The following is a 26048-nucleotide window of genomic DNA, read 5'->3' on the forward strand; positions in this document are numbered from 1 at the left end:
CGCACTCGCGGCTTCATAACGAGTCCATAAACCAATGAGTGACGTCACGATGACTACGTCCACTTCTTAAATACTATCTATGGTATTGCAGCGATGACGATCATCAACTGCTTTGATTGGCTCGTGGGGTACGTGAACGCCCACTTTTTTTTCTTCTCCAATTTCCCAATAAACCACTTCTTCTTGAGTTGAATTTGAGGCAGACTCAAACTGTTCCGTCGTAGGTCTCCATTGTGTGATTTATATCCGTATGTAGAGTGCAGTGCGATGGAGATAATTGGTTAAAGATACTGTTCTTCCACAATATCCCACAGTGAGAATTGACTACCACAAATTGTCAGTTAGTTGTGGTATCTACGGCAGGAGAGCGGATGGAAGCGCCGAAGAAGTATCCAGAGGAGGGGAGGGGGAGGCAGAACGCAGGGTGCGCTAGCTAGCTAATGCTAACACCTGTCTCATTTGTGGTCTTGTAAATAGTTCATTAGTACATCCATGGAACGTGCATACCCCATCGGGAAGACACACACAAAAAGCAGACAACAAACCAAGATTAGCTTTATTCATATGTTATGACACTGATCAATAGGTATCTAATGTAGGCTATGTGAGGACAGTAATACTTTTTTAGCATCAATAGCTGTTGATTCATTGCTAGAAGCTTGTTAAGCTAGCACGCTAGCTGGCTTTGTTTAAATCGAGTTGGTACAAATTACTGAATATATCTGAATGTAACACTACGCATTTAGTCAGTTTAGTTTGCCCCACTTGTTTAATTAATCAAAGTCACACATACTGGGAACAAATGATTAAAGAAATAGACCAAAAGTGACTTAAATCATGCGTAGAACCGATCTAATGCCACCAATTTGATTGACAGGAAGGAGACAATGAAGTTACTGGGCAAGAAAGCCAGTGGGCGTTCCTGTTCTACGTTAACCAATCATCCACGAGGGCATTGCCGCTCCCGCGGCTGCAGTCCATTGTGCAATTTTATTGCGTAGCCCGTGCCGCATATGACTGTTCAATTTAACCAATAGGAGACGGGACATGTCACTCCCGACCAATCGAATTCATCAGCATGTTTCCGCCGGGTAAGAGAGTATAAATAGCCCCGCCTAGAAAAAAAAACGTCAGTTGCTTCTCACACTGGACACATAACGCCCTTGCTGTGAGAACTAACGTTGCCTTTGTCCTCTTCTAAATCAAACTTTATACAAAATCACGAAAATATGGTGAGTATGAATGTATTGTTTGTCATTACTTATCGTATATTTGTTTTTTTCGTATCCAACGCTCTGGAAGTATCCGTCATCACGTGCCAACCTTCCTTAACCGCAGTTATCAATTTTAAAGAAGTAATGGAAATGTAATGTGTAGAACGGTCATTTTAACGGTGATGTGGGTACATTTGGTGTAACTGGAGAGGGCACAGCCACGTTCAAAATCCGCCAATTTCCGGTTTTCATGTCTGCACGTTGACCCAGTTAGTTCAGGTCATCGTGCGTTCAGCCTGAAACATTCCTCATTTTAACCGCCAGTTTGAAGAGGCCTAGCCTTTTTATTAAACTGCGACCTCAGGCTCTTCAAACAAATTCTATTCACTCCAAGTCTTTCATATTTTACCTTAGATGTCCTAATTACTTTTTGTATGACTATATGTACCAACAGCTGTGTTTGACAAGGTTCACCACAGAATGATGATGGCGAAAATGTTCTTTCTTTCTTTAAGTACTTAGGCTGACTTTTTCCAGACATTTCTTTCAGGTTTTTTTTTTTTTCTTCTTTCTGTTCAGAGGGCCTGTGTTTGTGTGTCGGGTTACAGTAGTCATGATAGGCTGGTGTCTGGTTCTTTACAAAAGAGCTGTTTTACCCTCTTCATGTCAGAGCAGTCCTTGACGTGTGATGAGTGGCCTTTAGTATCTGATTGGTTAACATTAGCACAAGAACCAGCCCCGCATGCCCTTAAAAAAATGATTGTAGTTGCTTTACAAATATTTTTATTTATTTTTTTTCTCTTTCCACAGCGTGAGTGTATCTCCATCCACGTTGGTCAGGCTGGTGTCCAAATTGGAAATGCCTGCTGGGAGCTGTACTGCCTGGAACACGGCATCCAGCCGGACGGACAGATGCCCAGTGGAAAGACCATCGGGGGAGGAGACGATTCCTTCAACACTTTCTTCAGTGAGACTGGAGCCGGAAAACACGTCCCCAGAGCTGTTTTTGTCGACCTGGAGCCCACCGTCATCGGTAAGTGTCATCACTTCTGGCTGAACATTAATTTTGGAAAATTAAAATGTAAAATGGTAGCTGATTCAGTATTTTTGTCTCTTCAGATGAGGTGCGCAGTGGGACTTACCGCCAGCTGTTCCACCCTGAGCAGCTGATCACTGGCAAGGAGGATGCTGCTAACAATTATGCCCGTGGACACTACACCATCGGCAAAGAGATCATCGACATAGTGCTGGACAGGATCCGCAAACTGGTGGGTAACATGATATCAGAGGATCTATTCTTGAATTTAAATTTAATGACATAACTGTATCTCATATGTAATCACTGTCTCTCCCTCTCTTCCTTCAGTCGGACCAGTGCACCGGTCTTCAGGGCTTCCTGGTTTTCCACAGCTTCGGAGGTGGCACCGGCTCTGGTTTCACCTCTCTGCTGATGGAGCGTCTGTCTGTCGACTACGGCAAGAAGTCCAAGCTGGAGTTCTCCATCTACCCAGCTCCCCAGGTGTCCACCGCTGTGGTGGAGCCCTACAACGCCATCCTGACCACCCACACCACCCTGGAGCACTCTGACTGTGCCTTCATGGTGGATAACGAGGCCATCTACGATATCTGTCGTAGGAACCTCGATATCGAGCGTCCCTCTTACACCAACCTGAACAGGCTGATCAGTCAGATTGTGTCCTCCATCACTGCTTCCCTTCGTTTCGATGGCGCCCTCAATGTCGATCTGACAGAGTTCCAGACCAACTTGGTGCCATATCCCCGTATCCACTTCCCTCTGGCCACCTATGCCCCCGTCATCTCTGCTGAGAAAGCTTACCATGAGCAGCTAACGGTGTCAGAAATCACCAACGCCTGCTTTGAGCCAGCTAATCAATTGGTAAAATGTGACCCTCGCCACGGCAAATACATGGCTTGTTGCCTTTTGTATCGTGGTGATGTGGTGCCCAAAGATGTGAATGCTGCCATCGCCACCATCAAAACCAAGCGCTCCATCCAGTTCGTGGACTGGTGCCCCACTGGTTTCAAGGTTGGCATCAACTACCAGCCGCCCACTGTAGTTCCTGGTGGAGACCTGGCCAAGGTCCAGAGGGCCGTGTGCATGCTGAGCAACACCACTGCTATTGCAGAGGCCTGGGCTCGGCTTGACCACAAGTTTGATCTGATGTACGCTAAGCGTGCGTTTGTTCACTGGTATGTGGGTGAGGGTATGGAGGAGGGAGAGTTCTCTGAGGCCAGAGAGGACATGGCAGCTCTGGAGAAGGATTACGAGGAGGTTGGAGCCGACAGTGTTGGAGACGATGAGGAAGAAGGAGAAGAGTATTAAACAGACATGCATTCCTCTTATTGATCTGTGATCTGTGGTATTTTAATGTCCAGAAATAAAGTTTTTTTTCATTCACTGAATTAAATGTTGTCTCTCTTTAATATACTCTTAAAAGTTAAATGTAACTTATCTTAGATGGGTTACACACATTGTAAATTAAATGAGTTTCATTTAAAATAGTTTGACTGCAGAGGTCTTGCTCACTTTCGTCACTTGGGGGCAGTGGTGTTCAACAGAACTGGCAAACTGCTCCAACATTTTAAATTGTTGCAGGTAGTTTGACTACTAAATTACTTTTACAGCATCCAGTGTTTTCAGTATACTATTTACAGGTCTCACATTTACTCATTGAAAGTGTGATTTGTGCTTTAAGAAAAACAGGCCGAGGTTCTTCTCATTATAGTGGAGTCTGGTATTCACTATGGCCCAAGGGAGGGATAGGGTGTTGTCTCATGCAAGCAGACAGGTGGTGGTTAAAAAAAATAAAAATAAATATAGTTCTCCTTTTACCAGACTGGACAATGTGACGCTATATCATGGAATCAATCTGGAAGTTTTGTAAAGTCAAATTTTAGAGGGGCAATATAATCTGGGGAAAAAGAAGTGAACACATGCACAACTGTTAACGTTTTTAGTTTCTTTTATTTGGTTTAAGTTTTATTTTGACCAGGTTTAGCTGCAAATGCATTTAATCAAATTAGTCGATGTTATTAGATTTAAATGCTTTAAAACAGACAAAACAAAATGGCTTCTACAGTACACTGACCTATGTGAATACATTTTTATTGCACTTTCAATTGTCATCTTACAATCAATTGTTTTTTGATGAATTATGTTTTTTAGAACACGGATACATTATTGGGTAAAAGTGCCGAATACAAGATTTATTGAAACTAACTCATTGTACATTTTCCTTTTTTTTTTTTTTGGCATGAAAACAACACACAACCAGTGGTCTGAGTTCATCTGCAAACACAAAGGCAAAAAAGAATTTCAGCTAAAAACCTTTTTTTTTTTTAAACAGCCACATATTACACTGCTGAAAGAACAAGGGAGAAACATAAAACGGCACCTCTGGAGAGTGCTCTTCTCAATGTAAGACATGGAGTTAAGAACCATTGTTTCTCCATCTCACAATCACAGGTTTATCTGACTCCTTTTGGGAAATAAATACATATTTGCCTCTGACAATATATTTGCTGAAAAGATGTGCACTTCAAAAAACGATACAAAAACACTGACGCATACACACAAAGTGCCCTCATGCGTACAAAAGTTGAAGTCTTATTTGGCTCTGAAGCATAACGGGCCCTAAGTATAATGCAGCGTGGAACAGGGTGGACACTTTTCTACACACGAAACATACATTTAACCAAGAAAAGCTCACAGGCGAAAAACATCGTAACCCACCTCCTGCTGCTGCTCTTGTATTTATATAAATCTGGAGATAGAGAAACCTTACTACAACATAGTGATCGATTTAAACAAGATACATCCCAGCCTTCAGTTTTCTGCTTGCTCACTCTGTTTGCGAAACATACACAACTCTCATTAAAAACCACCTGGGTGCTAAACAGCATGGCATGAGAAACACCACAGGAAGATACAGTACAGTGACACTCGTAAGCTTCTTATTTGCCTTCTCTTTTTGGTGTATCAGCTGTCAAATCAAAGCGGCAGAATGACAATAAATGCATGTAAATCCCAGTGAAAATAAATGGTTTCACAGTGTAGTACACCACAGTCTCAAATGCAATTAGCCGAAATGTAACTCTAGATGCTTTGGAGTCTTAAGAGACCGAAGAGCAAGATGAAAACAATAAACTGACTTTACAGTAGCGATGGATTACAGTATTTCAACAGTATTATAAAGTATTTTCTGGAGACACATTTTAGACTCCTACTTAATGAATCTTCTTCAGCTTTTTAACCACGCATTGGACATTGTTGCTAATTAAAACTGATGATAGCAGGAGTTCTAACTCCTAAATCTTTCCCGCGTCTACTACTGCAGTTGAATTTGTGTCTCATCAACCAAGTTAAAGGCATAGTGGAGAGAATATTCAGTCTACACAAACGTTCCTTCATAATACCACCATATATCTTGTGACAAACTATAATTATCTACCGAGATCATCTAATCAACCAGTGTGTGCCAATTCAAGATCGAGTTAAAAGCCTAAAGTTGACACACTTGTGACACACAGTGACGAAGTTGAAATGAGTCTTCTTGAGCGCTGCACCGAGGACATGTTCTGCCATCCAGCCCCGACTTTAACATACCAGCACCATCATATTCAGATGTACTGAATCTTGTTCATGTCCTTCAGTCCGTTATCAAACCTCTGGGATCAGAGGAGTTTCACAGAGCCTCACACAGTCACACCAACAAAAAAAAAAAAAAAAAAAAACCTTTAGAGGAGCTGCGGCAGTCTGCATGAGGCTTCTTCATCTCTGATCTCTGGTCCTAACTGAGGAGGAGGCCGGCCTGCTTTGTGACCTGCAGCAGAAAAAAAAAAATATATATATTTGTCTTTCACTCGAATTTGTTGATTATTATTTTCCGGCAGGATTTGACATCGTAATTATTTATTACCTGAGGTGGTGGACAATGTCTCATGACAAAATGTGCACGAAGAGAATGGCCAGGCCAATGTTGAGCAGGATGACCATGCAGATCATGATGGTGTTTGGGCTCTTTAAAAGAAAGGAGCATATGAGAAACGAGGTCAGGGAAACGTGTAGAGAGAGAGAGATAGGCTTATTATGCTGAGAATTAGATGAAGGGTGTGTGTGTGTGTGTGTGGGGGGGGGAGGGTTAGCCTGCTTCTGTCAATCTCACTAATTCACACATTATATCTTGTCTGTGAGCTTTAAAGAAGCTGTGAGAAGGATTCTACCTTTGGACAGAGCCCGACTAGCTGCTTTCCCCATTCAGTCTTTATGCTAAGCTAAGACAAGCTAAGCTAACCATCTGCTGTCTTCATATCTAACAGGCAAACACGAGAGTGGTATTGACATCTGTGGTAGAAGGCAAATAAGCAAAAGGTTAATGGAAAAGTCTAAGGAATTTGTGGTGGTACAGTAGTTTTAAGTGATTTACTTAAATTAAATGTATCCCTCAAACACATATGGAGACCATAATTGACAACACTGTAAAAAATGAAAGTCCTGTAAGACTAAAGCTGGGATTTAAAGACAACAAGAAGTTGCATGTTGTCCATCACCATCTGGTATGCTGCAGCCACCGCCACAGATAAGAGCAGACGGCAGCGTATCGTTCACTCTTCTGAGAGGGCGATTGGCTGCAATCTGCCGTCCCTCCGCGACCTGTTCTCCTCCAGGACCCCGAGGCGGGCAAAAAAGATCGTAGCCGACACCTCTCACCCTGGACCCAAACTCTTCGAGTCCCTTCCGTCTGGCAGGAGGCTGCGGTCCATCAGGATCAAGACCTCATGCCACAAAAAATAGTTTCTTCCCATCTGCTCATCAATAAAGCCCTGAACCCTCACTGACTCAGACACTTACATCCGCAGGACAATTTCTTACTGTTACACACCCGTGCAAAACTTTTCTCTATTAATATACACCTGACACTTTGATAACATACTTGTATACTTATTTATTCACCATATGTTATTGTACATTTTAACATTTGTCTGCACTGTTTACTGTTACGCATCATTCACCTAGTCAAATTCCTTGTATGTGTAACGATTCTGATTCTGATGTCATGTAAGGAGAGATAAATCTGTAGAAACCTTGATTAGTTGTTGACATATTTCAGTCTGGACAGATATTACTTGCCATATAGTCGTGCTGTTAACATGCCTTGAAGTAATCAAATATGAGTCAATGTGTTTACTCTCTTACCTCGAACTCCAAAGACTCCTCGTGACTCGGGTTCGACACCATGGCCTTCAGTCTGGCTTCTGCTTTGGGCTCTACCTTCGGGGTTGGTTTGGCAACAGTGGCTTTGGCTTCTTCTTGCTTTGGTACTGGTTTAGGTTCAAGACTCGGTGCAGGTTTTGGGGACGGAGCTGGGCTGGGTTGCCGTTTTGGTAACGGCTTTGTCTCTGCTTTGCTGGACGGCCTGCTCACCTCCCTGGACTCCACTTGGTTCTCAGTGACGGACGGTGTTCGTTCGTGGACTGATGGAGCTCTTTCAGTTTTGCCCTCGCTGGTTTCAGGTTCGGGGGTGACAGCTTTGGAGGACACTTTGGAGGTGGGGCGTGGTGCTTCTTCTTCATCTGACGAGATGAGGCTATTCCTTACAGGGGCAACGGGGGCTGGAGTGAAATCTGGACCTTTCACCTCTGAGTCAAACTTCTGCAGCGGCTTTATCTCCAGGTCAGAGCCCTGCTCGTTCTTGCTGCTCTGGCGGCTGGGGGTCCGAGAGGAGCCAGCTGCCACCTCAGGTGCAGCCGAGGCGGGAGCAGAAACGGAGGTTGACGGGGTAGTGGGGCGACTATTGGGCCTGCTGTTGGATTTGCTGCTACCCTTACTGCCACCACCTTTAATGGTTTTCTCTTCGATCCAGCTTCCTGGACTGAGGAGTTTGGGGTCTTCCTTGTTGATGATGCCTGGGCTGGGGGAGGGGGTGCGGCCTGGGGATGAGCCAGGCATGAGGCTGTCCAGTTCATTCATGAGTGGGCTTTCGGGTGGCGTGGGCAGGGGCTCCTCTTCGGCTAACAGGGGCTCGTGCATGACGGTCTCTGTGTTCTCACTTCCCTCCCGGACCTCCAGTAACACTCTCTTCTTCAGATACTCAGGACCTGTGTGAGATCAGTTCAAAGGACATCAGTGTCTTTCTCATCATAGAGTCCCAATATGTTAAGAACAATGATAAGCACTGTTTTCTGGAGAATATGTGATATAAACATGAATAAAGTTCAGAATTATTAATTGCATTACGGTATAAAAATACATTTCTGTTGTTTCCAAGTCAACAGTTATGAAGTTCTCCTTTCTCTCTCCACCTGCAAAACAAATTAAGTTGACTATAGTGAGAACTAGCTATATAAACTACAGTCATTTCCTGTGACCACAGATGCTGTTTGAGTTACAGGAAGCTATTCTTATTAATAACTCTCAACTTTAACGCAGATTTTTCACAAGATTATTGTTTTTTGCTACAACTACAAAAGAAAAACACTTCATCATAAGATGAATAGAAAAAAATAAATAAAAGTGAACTTCCTAATAAGAAAGATTAAGGCTGGCGGTATTCAAAATTCTTGTTATTCAACAAATCAAGCACAAAACGAACAATGCATTATAGTCTATCTCTCCATATTTTGTGGTTCACTTTCTCGGCTCGTCTTCGGTAGTCAGCCTCAGAGACTTAAATCTTTGAAAAAAGGTCACAAACATATTCTTTAATTAAAAAAAAACGCTAAATTGTTCCCAAAGAGTGCTGGGAACTGTAGTTTTTAGCAAACACTCCTCAAATAGGAGGAAATAATGTATTTTCTGGGAACTATTTCCAGGGGCGGATTAATCCACATTTGGTGCTCTAGCAAGTATTTTTGGGATTGAGTCAAAATGAACTACAGTGTGTGTGTGTTCATGGTAATGAAGGAACAGTGTTTTTAATAGTTTTTCTGGACAACATTAGAGCTCTAGGGCACAGAAGAATAAGTAATAAATAATATTTGTTGAAAATAGGAAACTAATGTCCCCAGATTCATCCTTAATGCGAGGCTAACTGGTTGCTTTCCCCGGTAATAAACCAGATGGCGCCCACGCTGACAATGTACGTCTGTGTTGTTGTCTCCTTGGTGATCTTTCATGAGAGACTGCTTTACAGCAGGACTCAGCCAGGCTTCGTCCATTTTTTAGTATTAGTCGGAGACAATTTGTGCTTTCTGAGTGGCTCTCAGAAAGCTGGATGACTTTCTGTCTGATTCCTTAAAGCTCTCTGCTGAGGGAGAAAGCAAGAGAAAAATAGCAAGAGGCTCCTAAATGGCTGGTGTGCTTTTGTTTGAACGTGTGAGTGGGAGTGTCGCCAGACTCTCAATGAAACTGATATGATCCCTTCGACCCAATAAGATGTGCTTTTTTTAGACATTCAAATGCGACTACCCTTGTGATGAGCCGCAGCCAAAGACCTGCTGCTCTCCAGCTGGAGGTATGCGCAGGGACACGCTATAAACGTCATGTAGTAGTACTAAGATCTTCTTCTTATAAGTAAAAGTAGCAATACCACCCTGTAGAAATACTCCAATACAAAAGTAAAAGTCCAGAATTATCAACTAGCAACAACATATACTTTAGTTACAGCAAATAAAAGTACTAATCATGCAGAATGGCTAGTTTCAGAATAATGTATATTACTGTATTATAAGTATTGATGATTTTTGCCACTTTAATGTTGCAACTGGTATTTCTTACTACATATACTTCACTAGTAAAAGTAGTTAAAATAAATGTTGGTGGAGTTAAAGTCAAAATTGCCCTCTGAGATGTAGTAGGATTATAAAGTAGAAGAAAACAGAAATACTCAAGTAAATTCAAAATAACATTGTACTTAAATACAGTACTTGACAGTATTTTGCTACATTGCACTACTTTGCATTATCAGTTATCAGTTCATATTTGCTGCTTTCTTCAGTGAGTTAAGTAACTTAATTGTAATGTTAATGTCATATTATCTCTGCTCCAGATTTATCAAAAATATTGATGCGTTAGATTTGTATTGATTCCAACAATATAAAGCTAGTAAGAGGGTTTCCTGTTTCCTCTGTGTTTGTGCCTTTTGTGGTGCATTCATGTCATTCAAGAAAAATAATTTATGGCATCCAATTTCAGGTGAAAATAACATCTATTTCTGTATTATCCTTTTTGCAAAGAGTCCTAATGTTGCGATGCTTTTCATGCTAATATCCATGTGACAGTATCCCTCACAGATGAGGAGTCCACTGACCTGGCTGGTAGAAGGAAGGGGAGAGCTCTTTGGCCACCAGCCTGGCGATGCTGGACTCACCGTTGGCAGCGTGGGCGGCCTGGTCAGCTGCATCTGACTTGGCCTTTGAATGGGTCGTCCTGCAGAGGGAACAGATGCAACACAATTCATAAATCCCTGGAACCACAACAACCAAGGAGATGTTTAACTGTTCGTGTTTTAATACAAATAACTTTCGATGAAGCAAAAATTCACTTTCAGCTTCTCAGATGTGAGGATTTGCTACTTTTCTTTATATATTTGCTATTATGAATATATTTGGGTTTCGGACTTTTGGTTGGAAAAAAAGCAATTAGCAGACAGTTCCTTGGGATCTGCAATCTACAGACATTTTTATTACTATTTCCTGACATTTCATATAGACCAATCTATTGATTGAATAACCGGGAAAATAATCTACGGATTAATCGATGATGAAAATAATAAGTTATTTATTACAACTCATGTTCTCTCAGCCATCAGCTTGCTTAAAGAGCCACTGTTCAATGGAGACTAATTGATACTGCAGTAATAAATTTGGCAAAATCCAATACTATGAATATTGTGAATTACTAAACTTGTGTTTTTACTTTTGTATTACGTGTTCTACATTACGTTACATGTCATTTTGTCCTATCTTTAGGTGTGTTTTAATGCATGCTGACCATGATCTTGACCTTTCAAAGTATGGACTTTGAATGTGAAACCGTAAGAGATGGTGGCTTAAAACAGTTTAACCAAAAATACCACAGTGTGGTGGATTGTTTATAGTATTCAATCAGGGTCAGATGGCTCATTAGTATTATTAGCTATCGAGAGAGGAGGTGTCCTTTTCTGCTGTTGCGCTGGGACGGAAATAAATGACGCTTTTATCGCCAGACAATGAGTTACAGCTGGAAGACGACTGAAGACTCCATCATCACACATATTTCTATGAGAAATAGAGAAAAAAAAAAATCACTGGAGTGATGCAATCAGCTTCAGAAGAGTTTGGAACATCTGGAGGATTTGATGCAACACTAATGTAATTCTGAACTGGGAACAGAACTGACAGGACAAATCTGACTACATAAGTATAACTGATATGAATATTGTACTTTTTTATTCTACTCCATGTATTTGACAGTTACTGGTTACATACGATGCATTTTTGTAGATTAAACTGACCTCCACAAAGTCAAAGTTAAAGTACTTAAAACAAGCTCCACCTCAATCTGCTGTTCTACAGCTTACACAATACAGCATCAACAATAATAATAATAATAATGATACAATATTACAATGCACTGCCACTCTGCATAGTGAGTACTTTAACTTGTGATACCTACAATTATGTTTTGAAGATATGTCTGTACTTTTACATAAGTGACATTTTATCAGGAGTATTTTTCTAATTTTAAGTAAAACATCTGGGTACTTCTTCCGCCACAGGTATTTATAGGCTACAATACACAAACTTAAAAAAAAGTACAAATAAAATACACCATAAATACACCAAAAATGGGCAAGCACACTTTCACAATAAAAAGATAGGAGCACTATTCCCTTCCTAGATTAAGATTATAATAATGATTATGATTATTATTATTGTTGTTATCATGATTATGTTTATGTCTTCTAATAAATTAAGGAGTCTCTTGCTGTGCTGTGATGCTCTTCAGCACAGAGGCGCTAAATGCTAACATTCTCACTGGCAATGCTAACAAGCTCGTGTTTGGCAGATATAATGTTGACCATGTTCACCACAGTAGTTCAGTGTGTCAAAACTAATGCTGGCACACGCTAACTAGCACAACACACAACATATAGCTTTGTGTGTGATGGAATGTCACATTTATGTATTTAGTCGTGAACAAATTACAATCTGACCAGATGGTGGTGCTAGATGAAAAGTTAAGAGATCATAAAAGTTACCACATTTCATCCTGACGGGGACATAAATCTGTGTGCCAATTATATGCCAACCCATCCACAGACTTTGTGGAACTGGATAACTGAAAATGTTTGACCTGCAGGTGGTGCTGGATGAAAAGTCAGGGGATCACCAAAGTCACTCAACTTAATCTACCGGGAAACATGAAGGTCTGTACCAGATTTCATGGCCACCCATCGGGTAGTTGTTGGGATATTTCAGTCTGGAACAAAATGAACGACCAAAAGGCCCCTATGGTGCAGCTAAAAGCCTGACCTAAAGGCCGCTGCTGCACTTCAGGGATAATTACTGATTGTGATTACTCTGTGGATACTTGACATACTGTAACTTTACACTGTGCTGAAAATAGATCCCTGGTCCACTTGAAGACTCAGTGGGGAAGGTGCTTCCCACTGGAACAATTAGAGACTCCTGAGGCTCCCTGTTTGAGATAGATGAGCTCCACCTGTCCACACACAGTCAGCACCTCCGTCCTCTTCCGGGAACAAATACACCCTCAAATCTCATGTGTTTAATCTTTCAATAACGTCGATTTTAAAGGCTCAGTAATTTACTAAACAGCTGGTCACTGTTTATTCTTCCTCAAAAAAAATGTGAATCAAACAGGAGCAAATACAACTTTGTTGGGGACTATTTTCAGCGGAGGATTAATACACATGTGGTGCTCTATTGAGTGTTTGGGGCAGCAGGACGCTGTATGATTCAATCAAAATAAACTACAGTGTGTGTGTTCATGGTAATGGAGACACATGTCACCCAGTGCAATAGTGTGTCTCATTCATGGGTTTTTAAAAGTTTTTGGACAACAGTTGTGCTCGAAGTATTTACATTTTACAATATTATACATCTGCTCTAATACATTTCACAGGATAATATTGTAATTTTTACTCCACTGCATTTATCTGACAGCTACAGTTACTTTCAAAACATATGCATGAATTGTTGTAGGTTATTAAACTACCAAATAGTATACAAAGTACTTAAAATGTACATTTACGAACTTCAAGAATATATAAAAAATATTACCTCTGTACTTTGTAACATTTTTAAACTAGAAGAGTATTTCTTCTGTTACCTCTGGTATTCAGTCCAGTGGTGACAGAAGAATATAAATAATTGACTTGGGTAGGAATTGCAATACCAGGTTATAAAAGTACTCCATTATACAGTGCTTTGAAAAAGTATTTTTACAACACGTTTTTCTTCACATTTTGTTATGTTGCAGCCTTTTACTAAAATCAATATCATAATGCCACAACATTTTATAAATAATTGCAGATTTAAAAGACACACTTCTGTCTATTTAAGGTCTCACAGCTGACAAAACCTATTCGTGAGGTAGAAGGATTAGTCTGCAGAGTTCAAGAGACAAGATCTGCTGCATTGAAAGTTCCCAAGAGCACAGTGGCCTCCATAATGGTTAACTGGAAGCTACTCCACCACCTCTCACAACCCTCGCAGAGTGTGTTGGCATCAATGCACTGGTGTGTGTGTGTGTGTGTGTGTGTGTGTGTGTGTGTGTGTGTGTGTGTGTGTGTGTGTGTGTGTGTCTGACCAGCACAACGCTCAGCACCATAAATGTGCAGGAGAAACCTCAGTCTTGAGTAGTGCTAACCATCACACGTCCTTGAGAGTGAAGCAAGAGCTCACCCCTGCATTGCAAAGTAAAACAGATTTAACCCTAAAATAACCACTCAAGTTATGTAGTAAATGCTGCATCATCTGAAAACAACCAGCTGGAATTAAGCTGAAGACTGTGTTTCCTTATATTCGTAGAGGGTCAGCAGTATAGTAATATATCTCCACTGTGGTAGTAGTTGCTAAAATTGGTTAGCATCGTTGCTGCTGCTAGCATGGTAGGTGGCAGAGCTAATATGGGGATTGTTTTGACAGATGATTCCCTACTGAACACAAATGCTGTTCAGCTGTTGAATCCAGTTGTAATTTCATTTTTGTCCACATGCTCTGGCATATCACTCAGTCACTGAATTAACTGCCATGCCAGCTTTAAAAAAACAACAAAAAAAACAAAAGTTCAAAAGAGACATCTTAGAGCATGACATCTGCAGAAAACTGCCAGAAATACAGATAAAATCAAATGAATGACAAACATTTCCTCGGAGTCATGTAGTTTTCATGAATTTTCTATTCATATTTCACAAGGTTTCAAGAACTTTGGAGGATTTTAGTTTGTGAGATGCTGGAGATTAATTTGTGGTTGAGTGATTAAAATATCAAACAAGATCCAGGTGAAAATGGGGAAACAGAGGCTGTAGATTTAACTTGCGTTACTTTTTTTAGTTTAGTTTAGTCATACTGTATGTAATCTTTTATTAGGGAGCAGGAAGAGGAAGTAGGGGTGCTCTGGAAATATCTGTCAAAACTCCTACAATAGAACAAAGGGATTCAGGTCAGAAATCAGACAGCCCTTTAAGTTGTTCAACTCCTGCAGTGTGTGATAGTCCTCCAGTGCGTCTCTGCAACCAAACATGACATTTGACACTGTGACCTAAATACCCCTTATGCTTTCAGGGCCTTAAGAAGACGCTTGTTGTACTCTGAGGATTGATGAGACGTCAGCTGTAGGAAGAAACACCCAAAGCTATATACTGTACACCTTAAAGAAATCTTCCATTGGAACCGATGGTGTTACTGCAAATAGGTCATTCTGTTCTGCTATTTTGTTATCATTTTCTTTTTTGTCATGCTTCAGTTGCACTGCAGGGTGCTGATGGCAAAGATATTCTGGCATGTGTCACTTTGTCTTTGTGGAGGGCCCCTTTCATCCGTGTGAGTGTTGCGTGTGTGAAAGAGTGATTTAATGTCTATATAAAGACGACTTAATGCTTCTGACTATAATCAAATCACTTTGTCAAAATACACATGGGCTACATTAGGAGCTAATTGCAAACTCATTATTGCCACATTGCTGAGAGGTCACATACGGAATACCTTATGTGGAAGAAGTCATTTACTTCAGTAAAAGCAGTGTAGAAATACTCAAGTAAAGGTAACACACTCAAAAAGTACAAAAGTATCAGCATGAAGATATAATTCATTCATTAAAAAAAGTAAAGAAAGGCCCATTTATGAATAATATATATTGTAGTATTGGATTACTATTAGTGATGCTTTCATGTGTTCATCACCTTAATGTTGCAGCTGGTAAAAGTGAGGATAACTTTGCACAGCTTTTTGAATTCCACCAATGGATCAATCATAATCTATTTGTTGTTATTAATCTGGATCTTTAACTCGTAACTAACATTATTAAATGAATGCCTCTGAATTGTGAGTAGAAGTATTGCCATAAAATAGAAATACTCAAGACAAAAGTAAATGTACTTGATTACTTCCCATCACGGAATAGCCACAAAGTCCTCCTCAATAGTCCTGAGCTGAGGTTAGAACTTTATTTACAAGTGTTGCACACAAAATGCTCGTATCAGCAGTACAGTATGAAATCCAAGCTGCACAACTAAAGCTAGGTGTGGTACATATATAACCCTTTATGCCCAAGCACTTGCCTATGAGCTGTGTCATATTTATATCCGTGGAACCATTTGACACCGCTGCTGACGCAAGATGGACCGAGATCTGTGATCTCAAACTGTTAACGGCGAGCAGTGGCGCTAAAGCGTGCAGCGGGTGATGGAAACTAAACCAGCGAGCAGACGGGTCGTTTCAGGAAGAGTCGTGCACCATTTAAACGAATATCTGATTTGCTTTATCGTGACGAGAGTGGGTAAAGTAACAGGTAATGGGTATGCAGACAAACATAAAGAGTCCTCTGTGATTCAGCTTATGAAAACAGTCTGGGTGTGTGTCTCTGACTAGGCAGGAAAGATGGGGTTTGGAGGGGGGGGGGATAATCAGCTGTTGCATTCCCCTGTGATTGTGATACAGCAAGAGTGCGCCTGCCCATATTTAGTCAGGGCTCCTCCGTGACTACAGGGCCACTGTGTGTGTGTGTGTGTGTGTGTGTGTGTGTGTGTGTGTGTGTGTGTGTGTGTGTGCGTCATTTATACCCTGTCCTACCACACAGGTCCTCCTTCAGCCAGCCCACGCTACAGAACAATGACCACAGAGTGACTGGATGCCAGTGAACGCTCAGCTAACTAGACTTGAAGAGGCCAGGTCTGGCATCCCATGCGGTGCACAGGTCGTACGTGTATTTTTACATTTCGACTTCATTGCCAAAGGATCACGGAGTGAGGAAGCCACTGCCAGGAACAGATGTGTCATGTCTCCACTGCTTGTATAATAAACAGATTCCGATTCAACGTGCAGGAACACTCTGTTATTTAGTTTGTATGGTGTCAAAAGTATTTAGATTACTTAAACAGAAAATACCACGGTGTGAAAATACTCCATTGCAAGTAAAAGTCCTGCATTCAAAGTGCTAGTTATAAGTACTAAAGTATCGGTAAAATGCACTTAGAGTATTACAAATAAAAGTACTCTTTCTGCAGAAAACGACCCCTGTGACTGATTCATATGCATAATTTAAGTCGATGATATAAGAAAAAAGTAAGATGATGCACAAATTAGATACATTTTTTGGACTTAAATCTCTCAGCTTGTTTGTGAAATATTGGAGAAAATAACAATTATTCAAATAATACCATGTATAGTTTAGAGAGAAAATGTCTCTTTGACTTGTGAAACATGACATGAGGCACTAAGCCTAACAGATTGGGAACCACTGGTTTAATATATAAAAATGCATTGTAATTTAGAAACTTTGCTAAACGTTTTTATCTAAAAGAGTAATCTAAAAAGTAGAAACTCCAGCTGTCAGAAAAATGTAGTGAACTTAAAAATACAATATGTCCTTCTGACATGTAATGGAAAAGCATAAAGATGTAAAAGTACCTCAAAATTGTACTTAAGTAAATGTACATTCCATTTGTGGTCTTCTAGTAGTCTGGAGTTTCACACATTCTAGATACAGACTGGTATTTCCTCCCAGGTCGTGTTTGGTTTGTAAAGGCCACCGCGGTGTTTCTGAATGCAGTCCTACATAAATACTGAGCTTCCAGTCTCAGCTCTGTCCAGGCGCCTGTTCATGTGCTGTAGGTGAGCTTAAAGCCCTGATGCAATGAACACCGGCCCATAACTCTTATATACTGCTTACCCTAGCGAGTACAATATTTAGATTTCAATCAGGTCTGCAGTCCATCAGTGCGAGTCTCGCTGCTGTAAACACTGAGCTTACATCAGGTGCTGAAGACGACTGCGGAGGAAAATATCACCGCCTTGTACGGTCACAGGCGAACGGTAAAAGGTAGTCATATGAACAATGACATCTACCAGCTCACAAGACAGAAATTGTTAGCTTTGGACGGTCTATCTGTTTCTGTCTCACTTAGCTTGTTATGCTAAGCTAAGCTAACTGCTAACTCCTTTAATCTTGCACTAAGCAATATTTTTTTTTGTCATATTCTGTCTCTCTGTCTGGTTTCCACTTTCATTCATCTGCCCTGCAGGAACCCCCCCCCCCCCCCCCCCCCCGCTCACCTGTTCCCCATTTCTCTCTTTAGTCTGCAGTCTGCAGTATATAACTGGCCTATTTCCATTCCTACCCCGCCACATCGTCACAGTTGCCATGCTGCTTTGGGCCTTTGCTTTCCAGTCATCAGAACCTAACTGACTCTGGATCTGAGCCTGTACCTGTAACTGTACCTGTAACTGTAACTGTACCTGTACCTGTAACTGTAACTGTAACTGTACCTGTAACTGTACCTGTACCTGTACCTGTAACTGTACCTGCCTGCCCGCCTCCCTACTTGTAAGCATATATATATATATATATATATATCTTTACTTAAGAAATAAATCCCCAAACTGTTCCTGTCTGCAATGTTATCCGATAAATACTGTATTGCTCGAATTAATTTCTGGGGTCAATATTTTTACTGGTGGCAAAATCCTTGGGCCACTCAGAAAGTGATCAGCTAAACCCTGAAAGTGAAATCTAAAGGTTGGATTTATTTAAATTAAGTACTTTAGTAAATCAATAACTTTCTTTTCCACCACTCATCAATAATTTGTTGTTAACAAAACATATTAGGTTAGATAAAATGTAATTCTTCCACACCAAGAGGTAACGAACAATCCTGAACATTTTAAAGTTAAGTTTTTAATCTTCTAGAAGAGTCAGATGAAGCCAAAAGGATTTTACTGAATGGTGAAATTAATATACATTGGTCATTTTGAATCTGATCACTTTTTTTTTTATTTAAACAAAGAAAGAAACATCTATTTATGTTGTACTTTTCTGTTTTTGTCTTATTTTATTAGTATCATCTGCTCGTTTGAGCCCAGAGTCGATCTGTTCTTCTATGATTTACTGTAAGATGTTGTACACTGTAGTATGTAATCCAAGCCTGAAAACTAAAGCTAGGTGTGGTACATATTTATGCCGACCCTTCATACCCAGGCACTTGCTTATGAGCTGTGTTGTATTTATATCCGTGGAACCATCTTGTGTTGCATTATGGTCTTAATGTGTTAGAAAAGTGAATGAAAACGTATCTTTGGGCTCACCAAATATTACTATTGCTAATATTACCACCATCTCTGCATGCACAAAGAACACTGGTGAAGATGGAATTAGCAATTTTAACATTTACGGCTATAACCTGGGACAGGTTGTTGAAGTGTCATGCAGTAGTTCTGACAGATTAGGCTACAGAAACGGAGAAACAGAGGGTGAAAACCTCTTCAACCACTGCGCTCATTACTTCTTGTCTGTAATACAGTAATAAAAAATATATAACAATTCTTTGGTTTCTATTATGGGAATTATTGTGGCCAGCAGCCAGAGTCAGTGAAGGGAGTTAGTGATTCTGAATGAATGAAGTGTCTCTTTTTATTGCTATTGTGTCTACATGCACTGTTACCCTCATTTACCTTCATACACTGCCCTCTGAGTAAACCAAGAACCAGTTTGTGCCTCTCAGTAATAAAGCGTTAGTTTCTCTGAAGAATAAATACTCTAATAATAATAACCTGGAAGGTTTTCTAACATTACCTACCAATGTTCTGAAGGTATTTCCAGAGCCTTCGAACCATTTAGATTTCAAAAAAAATCCATCTGTTCTACATTTTGTTAGGCAGAAAAACCTTATTTTGCACAAAATAGAATATAACATCAATGTAGTATATAACTGAAAATGGATAATAAAACAAAAAAAATGTAATGTTGACAAATTGTGCATGGACAAACTTCATGTAATTCCTGTCTACCATCTTAGTTTGGATTTTGGCGAAAAGAGGCACAACTCAAGAAAAAGGTTACAAATGGTTTGCAGCTTGCAGTGGATAGAATATTTTTTCATCCAGATGGTTAGATGAGTCTTTGAGTGTTGTGGAAATACCTTCACAACAGCTTTACGTTTTGTTAAATCACATTTTGTGGTTTTCATCACCAGGTAAAATATATGATTTTTTTTAGAAATAAACCAAAGCTGAACGCTGTACAGAGCCTCCTAAAGGTCAGAAAAGTTTGCATTTGAGTTTTGCGGCTGAGCTATATTATGATATATTATACATATACGAGGCTGACTGAGACTGACTGTAGCTGGGATGATGACTATGGTAATCGGATGATGTTGCAGCCGTGTTTCGACCAGCAGTGCAGCCGTAGTCTGAGCAATAACCACATCCACAACTTCAACCACCACAGCCAGACAGAGCAGCTGTGCTCACAGCCGGTGGCAGTACACTGTCGGCTTTTAGAAAGCGCTAATTGGCAATAAATGCCTCATGTAAAGTGTCACATCATCTCTCATTTCAGTAGTATCTGCAGACCATTTCCCTAAATTGGTGGTGTATTATAACTGGACTGGACCAACACACTAATCGTTCCTATGAATCAGGGGGAATGCAAAAATGATTGCGAGGAAACACAAAAGAAGTTGAGAAAAGAATTTGCACCAGGACCTATCAGGGGCCAACTCCGTCTCCCTCCCAACCTGTCAAATACAAGCGCTTAGTCAGTGCCCCTCGGCGTCTGATACTGTTGAATGGAGGCACCCTTTAGCTTTGATATGAAACGCATCGGGCTTTCAACTAAAGCGTTATTGATATTTACCTGATTCGCGAGGGTCGCAAGTCCAAAATGACGTCAAACCATCAGACCCGGCCTCAGGTTTTTGCCTGTGCGTGTAAAACCATAATTTTCTAAAAATTTAGAAAATTGAGGAGTATAAAAGTTTCCCCGTCACGATTCCACCTCAGCTCATGTGCGTCTGACCATCCTTGCAGAAAGTATAACCAAGGCATGTAGTATAACATGTACAATAGTTCGCTTGGGGTGGGCTACTGGGAGGTGTAGTGGATCGGTCAAACAAACACAGGACTTTCACCCAGGAGACTGCTGTTTGTGCCTCGTGTGAAACAAAAGGTCATTCACTTGTTTTGTCACGTTGTTCATGTTTTTGTCAACCGCACTCTTTTCTTAAACCTAACTAATTGGTTTTGTTGCCTAAACCTAAGTTCCTGTGAAGACAGACGCTTATTTAAAAATAACACTTTCTATCTAACAAGTGGAAACTGAAACTCTGTCCCTGACACGTCCAAAACTAAGCATCAATAGTTGATGAGTTAGGAGTGAGAAAGTGTTGTTGTAGCAATGTGACTACATGAGATATACAAACTAGGACAAGAGAAAACTCAAGTGTCCGTTTCTCTTCATAAACATTTCCTCTATAACAAGCTGAATAAGGAGAATCATGTCTCCACCCATCTGCTCTTACCTGGAAGCAGCGATCTCTGCCTTCTGCTTGCCGATGGCTGCAGCCCTCTGAGCGCCCTCCACCGCCCGCTCCACCTTCTGTTTGATCTTGGTTCCCTTCAGCTGGATCACTCTCTTCTTCATGGCCTTCACCAGCAAGTTGTTCATGTACTTGCCCTCCTCCTTCCCTCCCTCGGCGAAGGTGGTGCACCCGTAGCCGTGTCTCTGGTTGTTCATCCACTCGCCCTCGTACTTCAGCCCGCTGGACCGTTCGCTTATTCCATATCCTGAGCGTTTATCGTTCTTCCACTCTCCCATGTAGACCTCTGTGGTGGTGGCGTCGATGTCGGCCTCCACTGGGGGGAAATCCTCGGCTCCGGCTAGGCTTTCGTCCCCAATGCTGATGGTGGAGTTGGTGTCGCTGGCGTTGGAGCTGAGAGCCGATTCCGTCCTCAGAAAGCTGATCTTGCTCTTCTGGCTGGACAACGAGGTACTTGAGTCGGACTTCTTCAGCTTACCCAAAAGGGAGCCCCTGCGAAACAGGCCCTTCTTCTTGGGTTTCACCGCCTCTGGGTCCACCTGGAGAGTGAGGGCAAAGCCTCCGCGGGACGGTCCCAGATGGGTAGGGGTGGCGACGGGTGTCTCCTCACCTGAGGCATTGGTGGTGGTGATGATGGGGATGTCTTGCTGCAAGACAGTGCCGTTGCTGTGCTCGCTGCGAAGTGAGGTCAGGGAGGTACGAAGAGGGGAGCGGACAACTGCTGCCATGCCATAAGGGACGCTCTGCCGGACCCCATAGCCGTGTCGCATCCCGCCTGTGAACTGACCCTGAAAAGTACCTGGACACAGAAAAAACAGGGAATGATTCATTTCCAACTGCACCAATCAGAAGCTACTTTATAGCCATGCTAGTAGCGTAGCTCTAGATGGCTATGTCATGGTTGGTTTGTCTACTTCTTTGGTCCAGACTGAAATATCTCAACTGTCAGATGGATTGCAATGAACTTTGGTACAAACATTCAGTCAACCCAGAGGTCTTATCAATTTTGGCGATCGCCTGACTTCTATGCCAGCAGCAGGTCAAAGTTATCACTTATCTTGTGAAATATCTCAACATCTGGATGAATTGGCAACATTTTGAATGGACATTCGTGGATTCTAGACAGCAAACCCTTTTGTATTTGGTGACTAACTAACTAACTAACCCTGACTTATTCTATAGCACCATCATCAAGTGAACATTTTAATGTCCAACACTGTTTTAATACCAAATGCCAGCAGAAACGAATGACATTCCCATCAGCCTCAGCTATACTTTGTGTTGAGTGCGTATTAGCTAATGTTAGCATGCTAAGATGGCTAACCTGGTGAGCATTAGCCTCTACCTGCTTAATATTAGCATGTTAGCATTGTCATTGTGAGTATGTTAGCATTTAGTCTACAGCCTCAGAGCAGCTAGCATGGCTGTAGACTTTAAAACATTGCTTGGAGCGAAAATAGTTCACTTTTTTCTGCCTGAATGTCATGGATATCTTTAGTGTGAAATGTTCATTAATGCCCTCACTGACATCTAGTCATCTAGAGGTCTGGTCTCATGCTAAAATTGACATGAGTGTGGATCATAGTGACAGCTAGGCCTCAGCCCGTGAGGCCAGGAGTGCATGGGGCTTGTGGGCTATTATTACATCCTGACATCTGATGCTATCACATCCCCCACTGCAACTTCCACCAGACTGGACTTTAAAGCTGATGAGTCAGCTGCTGAAGAAGGGAACCACCGCTATTGTACAAGCAGAGATCAACACAATCAATTGCATTTGTCTGAGCCGTTTGGTTTCCTCTACACATTCAAATGGATGAGCTGGGGGACATAAGTGCACCAGAAGCTTCCCGGAAGTAAAACTTCATCATAAATGTTCAGGATTTGTTGTGACCTTTAATTTGATCGAGCCCAATCTGACCTGTTAGCAAGAAAGTCTTGATGATCAGTGATGGAAAGTAAAGAAGTTAATTTACTCAAGAACTTTATCCAAAGGACAATTTAGTACTTGTTTTTACATTTGATGTCACTTTATTTTTTTTATTTCACTACATTTATACGATAGCTTTGGTTATTACTTTGCAGATAGGTTTTAGATACACAAATACAACTGATTAGTGCACGTAATATGATGCATTTTATAGATTGAACTACACAACAGTGTGTGTGTGTGTGTGTGAGTGAGTATGTAATGCTTATACAGCACTCCATATAATATATCATGAATACATCTTTCTGCATAAATGGAACAGAAGACATTTTTTCCCCTCTGTGACTAAGTGTTTTTTCACGTCAATATTCTTACTTTTACTTCAGTAAAACATCTGAAAACTTCTAATACTACTTCCACCACCACTGTTGATGGTGTAGTTTAACAAAATGGAAAGGTTCCTGTGGGGTTTTGATTTCCAACCAGCTTTGAACGCCTCTTGACTGACAGCAGCAGGGTGATATTTTCTTCTGCTTACACACAGACATCACAAACGACCATGAGGATCATTAGGCTGTTTGTGATTTGTCTCCATGTCGCCTGCAATGAACTTTGTACAATGGACCTTATGGCCTCACTTTGTTTGGGGGGGGGGGGGGGGGGGGCTGTTTGTATGAATTAGTCATTATCCTCTCCGTGGAGGGAAAGTAATCAAGTGCTGTACCTCAGTAATATTTTGAGGTCCATCTTTTACTTCTGTATTTCCATTTCATGCTACTTTATTGTTTTTACTCCTCTGCATTTATCTTTCTAGTTACTTTACAGGTTCACATTTTAACACACAACATATGTTCAACGAATAAAATACAATGCATTTCATTGATTAGGCTAGAGTAATTAGGAGTCACTTTTACTTAAGTAAAGGATCTAAATGTATCCTCTGCTGCAGTTGCAATTTGAATGCACATCCACATTGCAAGTACATTTACTCAAGTATTTTACCTTTTTTTTAATTTTACACTTTAAAGTACTTGAGTAATTCCATTTTCCCACTACTTTACTATATCATTCAAAGGCAAATATTGTACATTTTACTCCTACATTTATTTGATAACTTTAGTTACTTTTCAGATTGATAATATATGAAATAGGACTTTATTGACCCCTAGAGGGAAATTCACAACCTACCCAGAAATATATAAAGCAGTTTAAATTAAACAAATAATCATTAAATCATTAGATTAAACGTCCTGACAGGTAAAATGTGCTCTAATACTAGGACGTGAATACTTCTTCCACCACTGTGTAATCACAGAAACATAAAGCTGAGCTCCAGTAGCTACATTTACTCGAGCACTGCATTTAAAGAACAATATTATGTTACTGGAAGGATACTTCACTTTAGTGTTTCCATGTTATGCAAATATATACATCTCCACAACATTTCAGAGGGATATAACTCTGTTACAACTTTACCTTGTAACATATTTGTTACATTTTCAAATAAGAGGTTTTTTTTGCATTCTGAAAAAGTCAAAAAAAGTCTCAATTTGTAAATCTCACCTCCATCAGCATATGTTTCTGTTCCATATCCATCCTGAAGCCCATTATTCCATGTCCCTTCATACTTCGCTCCACTGCCAACACTGATCCGGATGCCATATCTCCCTTTGAAGCCATGAGTCCATTCCCCTTTGTAAATCCAGTGTCCTTTGGTTTCTGCTCCCAGGCCGTGACGCTTCCCCTGCGACCAGTACCCCTCATAAGTGTTCCCGCTGGGCCATGTGTAGACTCCCACCACCTCGAAGCCGTAGTTCCAGGAGCCGGAGAACTCGCCCTGGCCTTTGGGTCCGGTGCAGATGCCATGGCCGTGGGCTTTGCCTCCCTCCCAGCCTCCGCAATAAGCTCCGCCGTCGTCAAACTCAAAGCGACCTCCACTCATGCCTCCCCGCAGCCCTACAAGCCACCGATCGGAAAGTTACGTTTGAGTCTGTTACCTGGCTAAAGATAAAACCTCCGTCAGTCTGACTTCACCTTCACCTGACATCAAAACTGATTGGAGATATCCTTGGTGCTGAACTTGTGGGGGGTTCTTTTTTTGGAGTTGGTTTGAGGATTTCTGCGCGTGTCCATGAAGCTCCAGTGCGCACGTCTTCACTCTGAACAGACACGTTTATTTCGTCCTCTTGAACTCCAGTGTCTTCTTCTTGGATTCGTCGAATTCACTCATCAATCTCCTCTTTCTTCTTTGGATGGCATGGGTTAATAAATGGAATTATTTATGTCCTGACGAGCCACTGATCTTACATGGCTTTTTCCAGGTGGCCACAGAGAAAAGCCCCTTTCCCCCTGTCCCTGCCACCCAGCTATCTCTTGACAGTCGCTGCCGTTGGAAATATTTCAGCAGACCCAACAAGGCGACCAATCCACACACACACACCCTTCCAAAAATACAACCCAATCCTTATGCTGCTGCCTGCAAGGAGCCATGCCAGAGTCTTGCCACCTCGGGGCTGAAGTGCATGCCATTGAGGACTCTGCCCTCCATAAGTCTCCCCCTGCAGTTAATGCAGTAAATATGGCAATAAAGGCTAAGCTTGATCAAAGAGATATCTGATACAGACCTGCAATTCACCATTGATGTTTCTGTGGTCCTTTATTGCTGGGCCATAATTCAATAGGATTTATTTTCTTTCAATGGACTATCGTGATTCAATCACATAACGATACATTGTGACACCATTACTTTGTCTAAATTGATCACAAGCACCAAAAATGATCATTTGCTCTAAAGTTCTTAATTAAATGAGAAAATACTCAATGTTTTCAGCTGTCAAGTATATTTAATTGAAACAAGCAGGAATAACCTCATGGTTTTGTATATGCATATACAAAACCATGAGG

At 41.1% G+C, this 26048-nt stretch overlaps 2 protein-coding genes across 2 annotated transcripts; one reads left to right on the forward strand and one right to left on the reverse strand.

Moving 5' to 3' along the window:
• Positions 1 to 1121: 1121 nt before the first annotated feature.
• LOC137889162 (tubulin alpha chain-like) lies at positions 1122 to 3643 on the forward strand. The gene is made up of 4 exons (XM_068732843.1): positions 1122 to 1232; positions 2025 to 2247; positions 2334 to 2482; positions 2581 to 3643. The coding sequence occupies exons 1-4, from the start codon at positions 1230 to 1232 to the stop codon at positions 3556 to 3558; spliced, it is 1353 nt and encodes a 450-aa protein (XP_068588944.1). The 5' UTR covers positions 1122 to 1229; the 3' UTR covers positions 3559 to 3643.
• Positions 3644 to 4320: 677 nt separating this feature from the next.
• jph2 (junctophilin 2) lies at positions 4321 to 25541 on the reverse strand. The gene is made up of 6 exons (XM_068732938.1): positions 24708 to 25541; positions 21197 to 22013; positions 10484 to 10602; positions 7432 to 8333; positions 6155 to 6255; positions 4321 to 6058 (listed from the first exon to the last, which is right to left on the reverse strand). The coding sequence occupies exons 1-5, from the start codon at positions 25084 to 25086 to the stop codon at positions 6175 to 6177; spliced, it is 2298 nt and encodes a 765-aa protein (XP_068589039.1). The 5' UTR covers positions 25087 to 25541; the 3' UTR covers positions 4321 to 6058; positions 6155 to 6174.
• Positions 25542 to 26048: the final 507 nt, after the last annotated feature.

This window comes from Cebidichthys violaceus, unplaced genomic scaffold (genome assembly GCF_023349555.1).
Source record: "Cebidichthys violaceus isolate CVI_PGR_0920_01 unplaced genomic scaffold, fCebVio1.0.p SCAF_6, whole genome shotgun sequence".
Lineage (NCBI taxonomy): Eukaryota > Metazoa > Chordata > Actinopteri > Perciformes > Stichaeidae > Cebidichthys > Cebidichthys violaceus.

Coding starts and splice junctions, on each gene's coding strand:
- LOC137889162 (XM_068732843.1), top strand. Junction 2,248..2,333: donor CCTGGAGCCCACCGTCATCG/GTAAGTGTCATC, acceptor TTGTCTCTTCAG/ATGAGGTGCGCAGTGGGACT. Junction 2,483..2,580: donor TGGACAGGATCCGCAAACTG/GTGGGTAACATG, acceptor CTCTTCCTTCAG/TCGGACCAGTGCACCGGTCT.
- jph2 (XM_068732938.1), bottom strand. CDS start 25,086: ATGAGTGGAGGTCGCTTTGAGTTTGACGACGGCGGAGCTTATTGCGGA. Junction 10,603..21,196: donor GCAGAGATCGCTGCTTCCAG/GTAAGAGCAGAT, acceptor TTCCCTCTGCAG/GACGACCCATTCAAAGGCCA. Junction 6,256..7,431: donor AGGAGTCTTTGGAGTTCGAG/GTAAGAGAGTAA, acceptor TTTCTTTTAAAG/AGCCCAAACACCATCATGAT.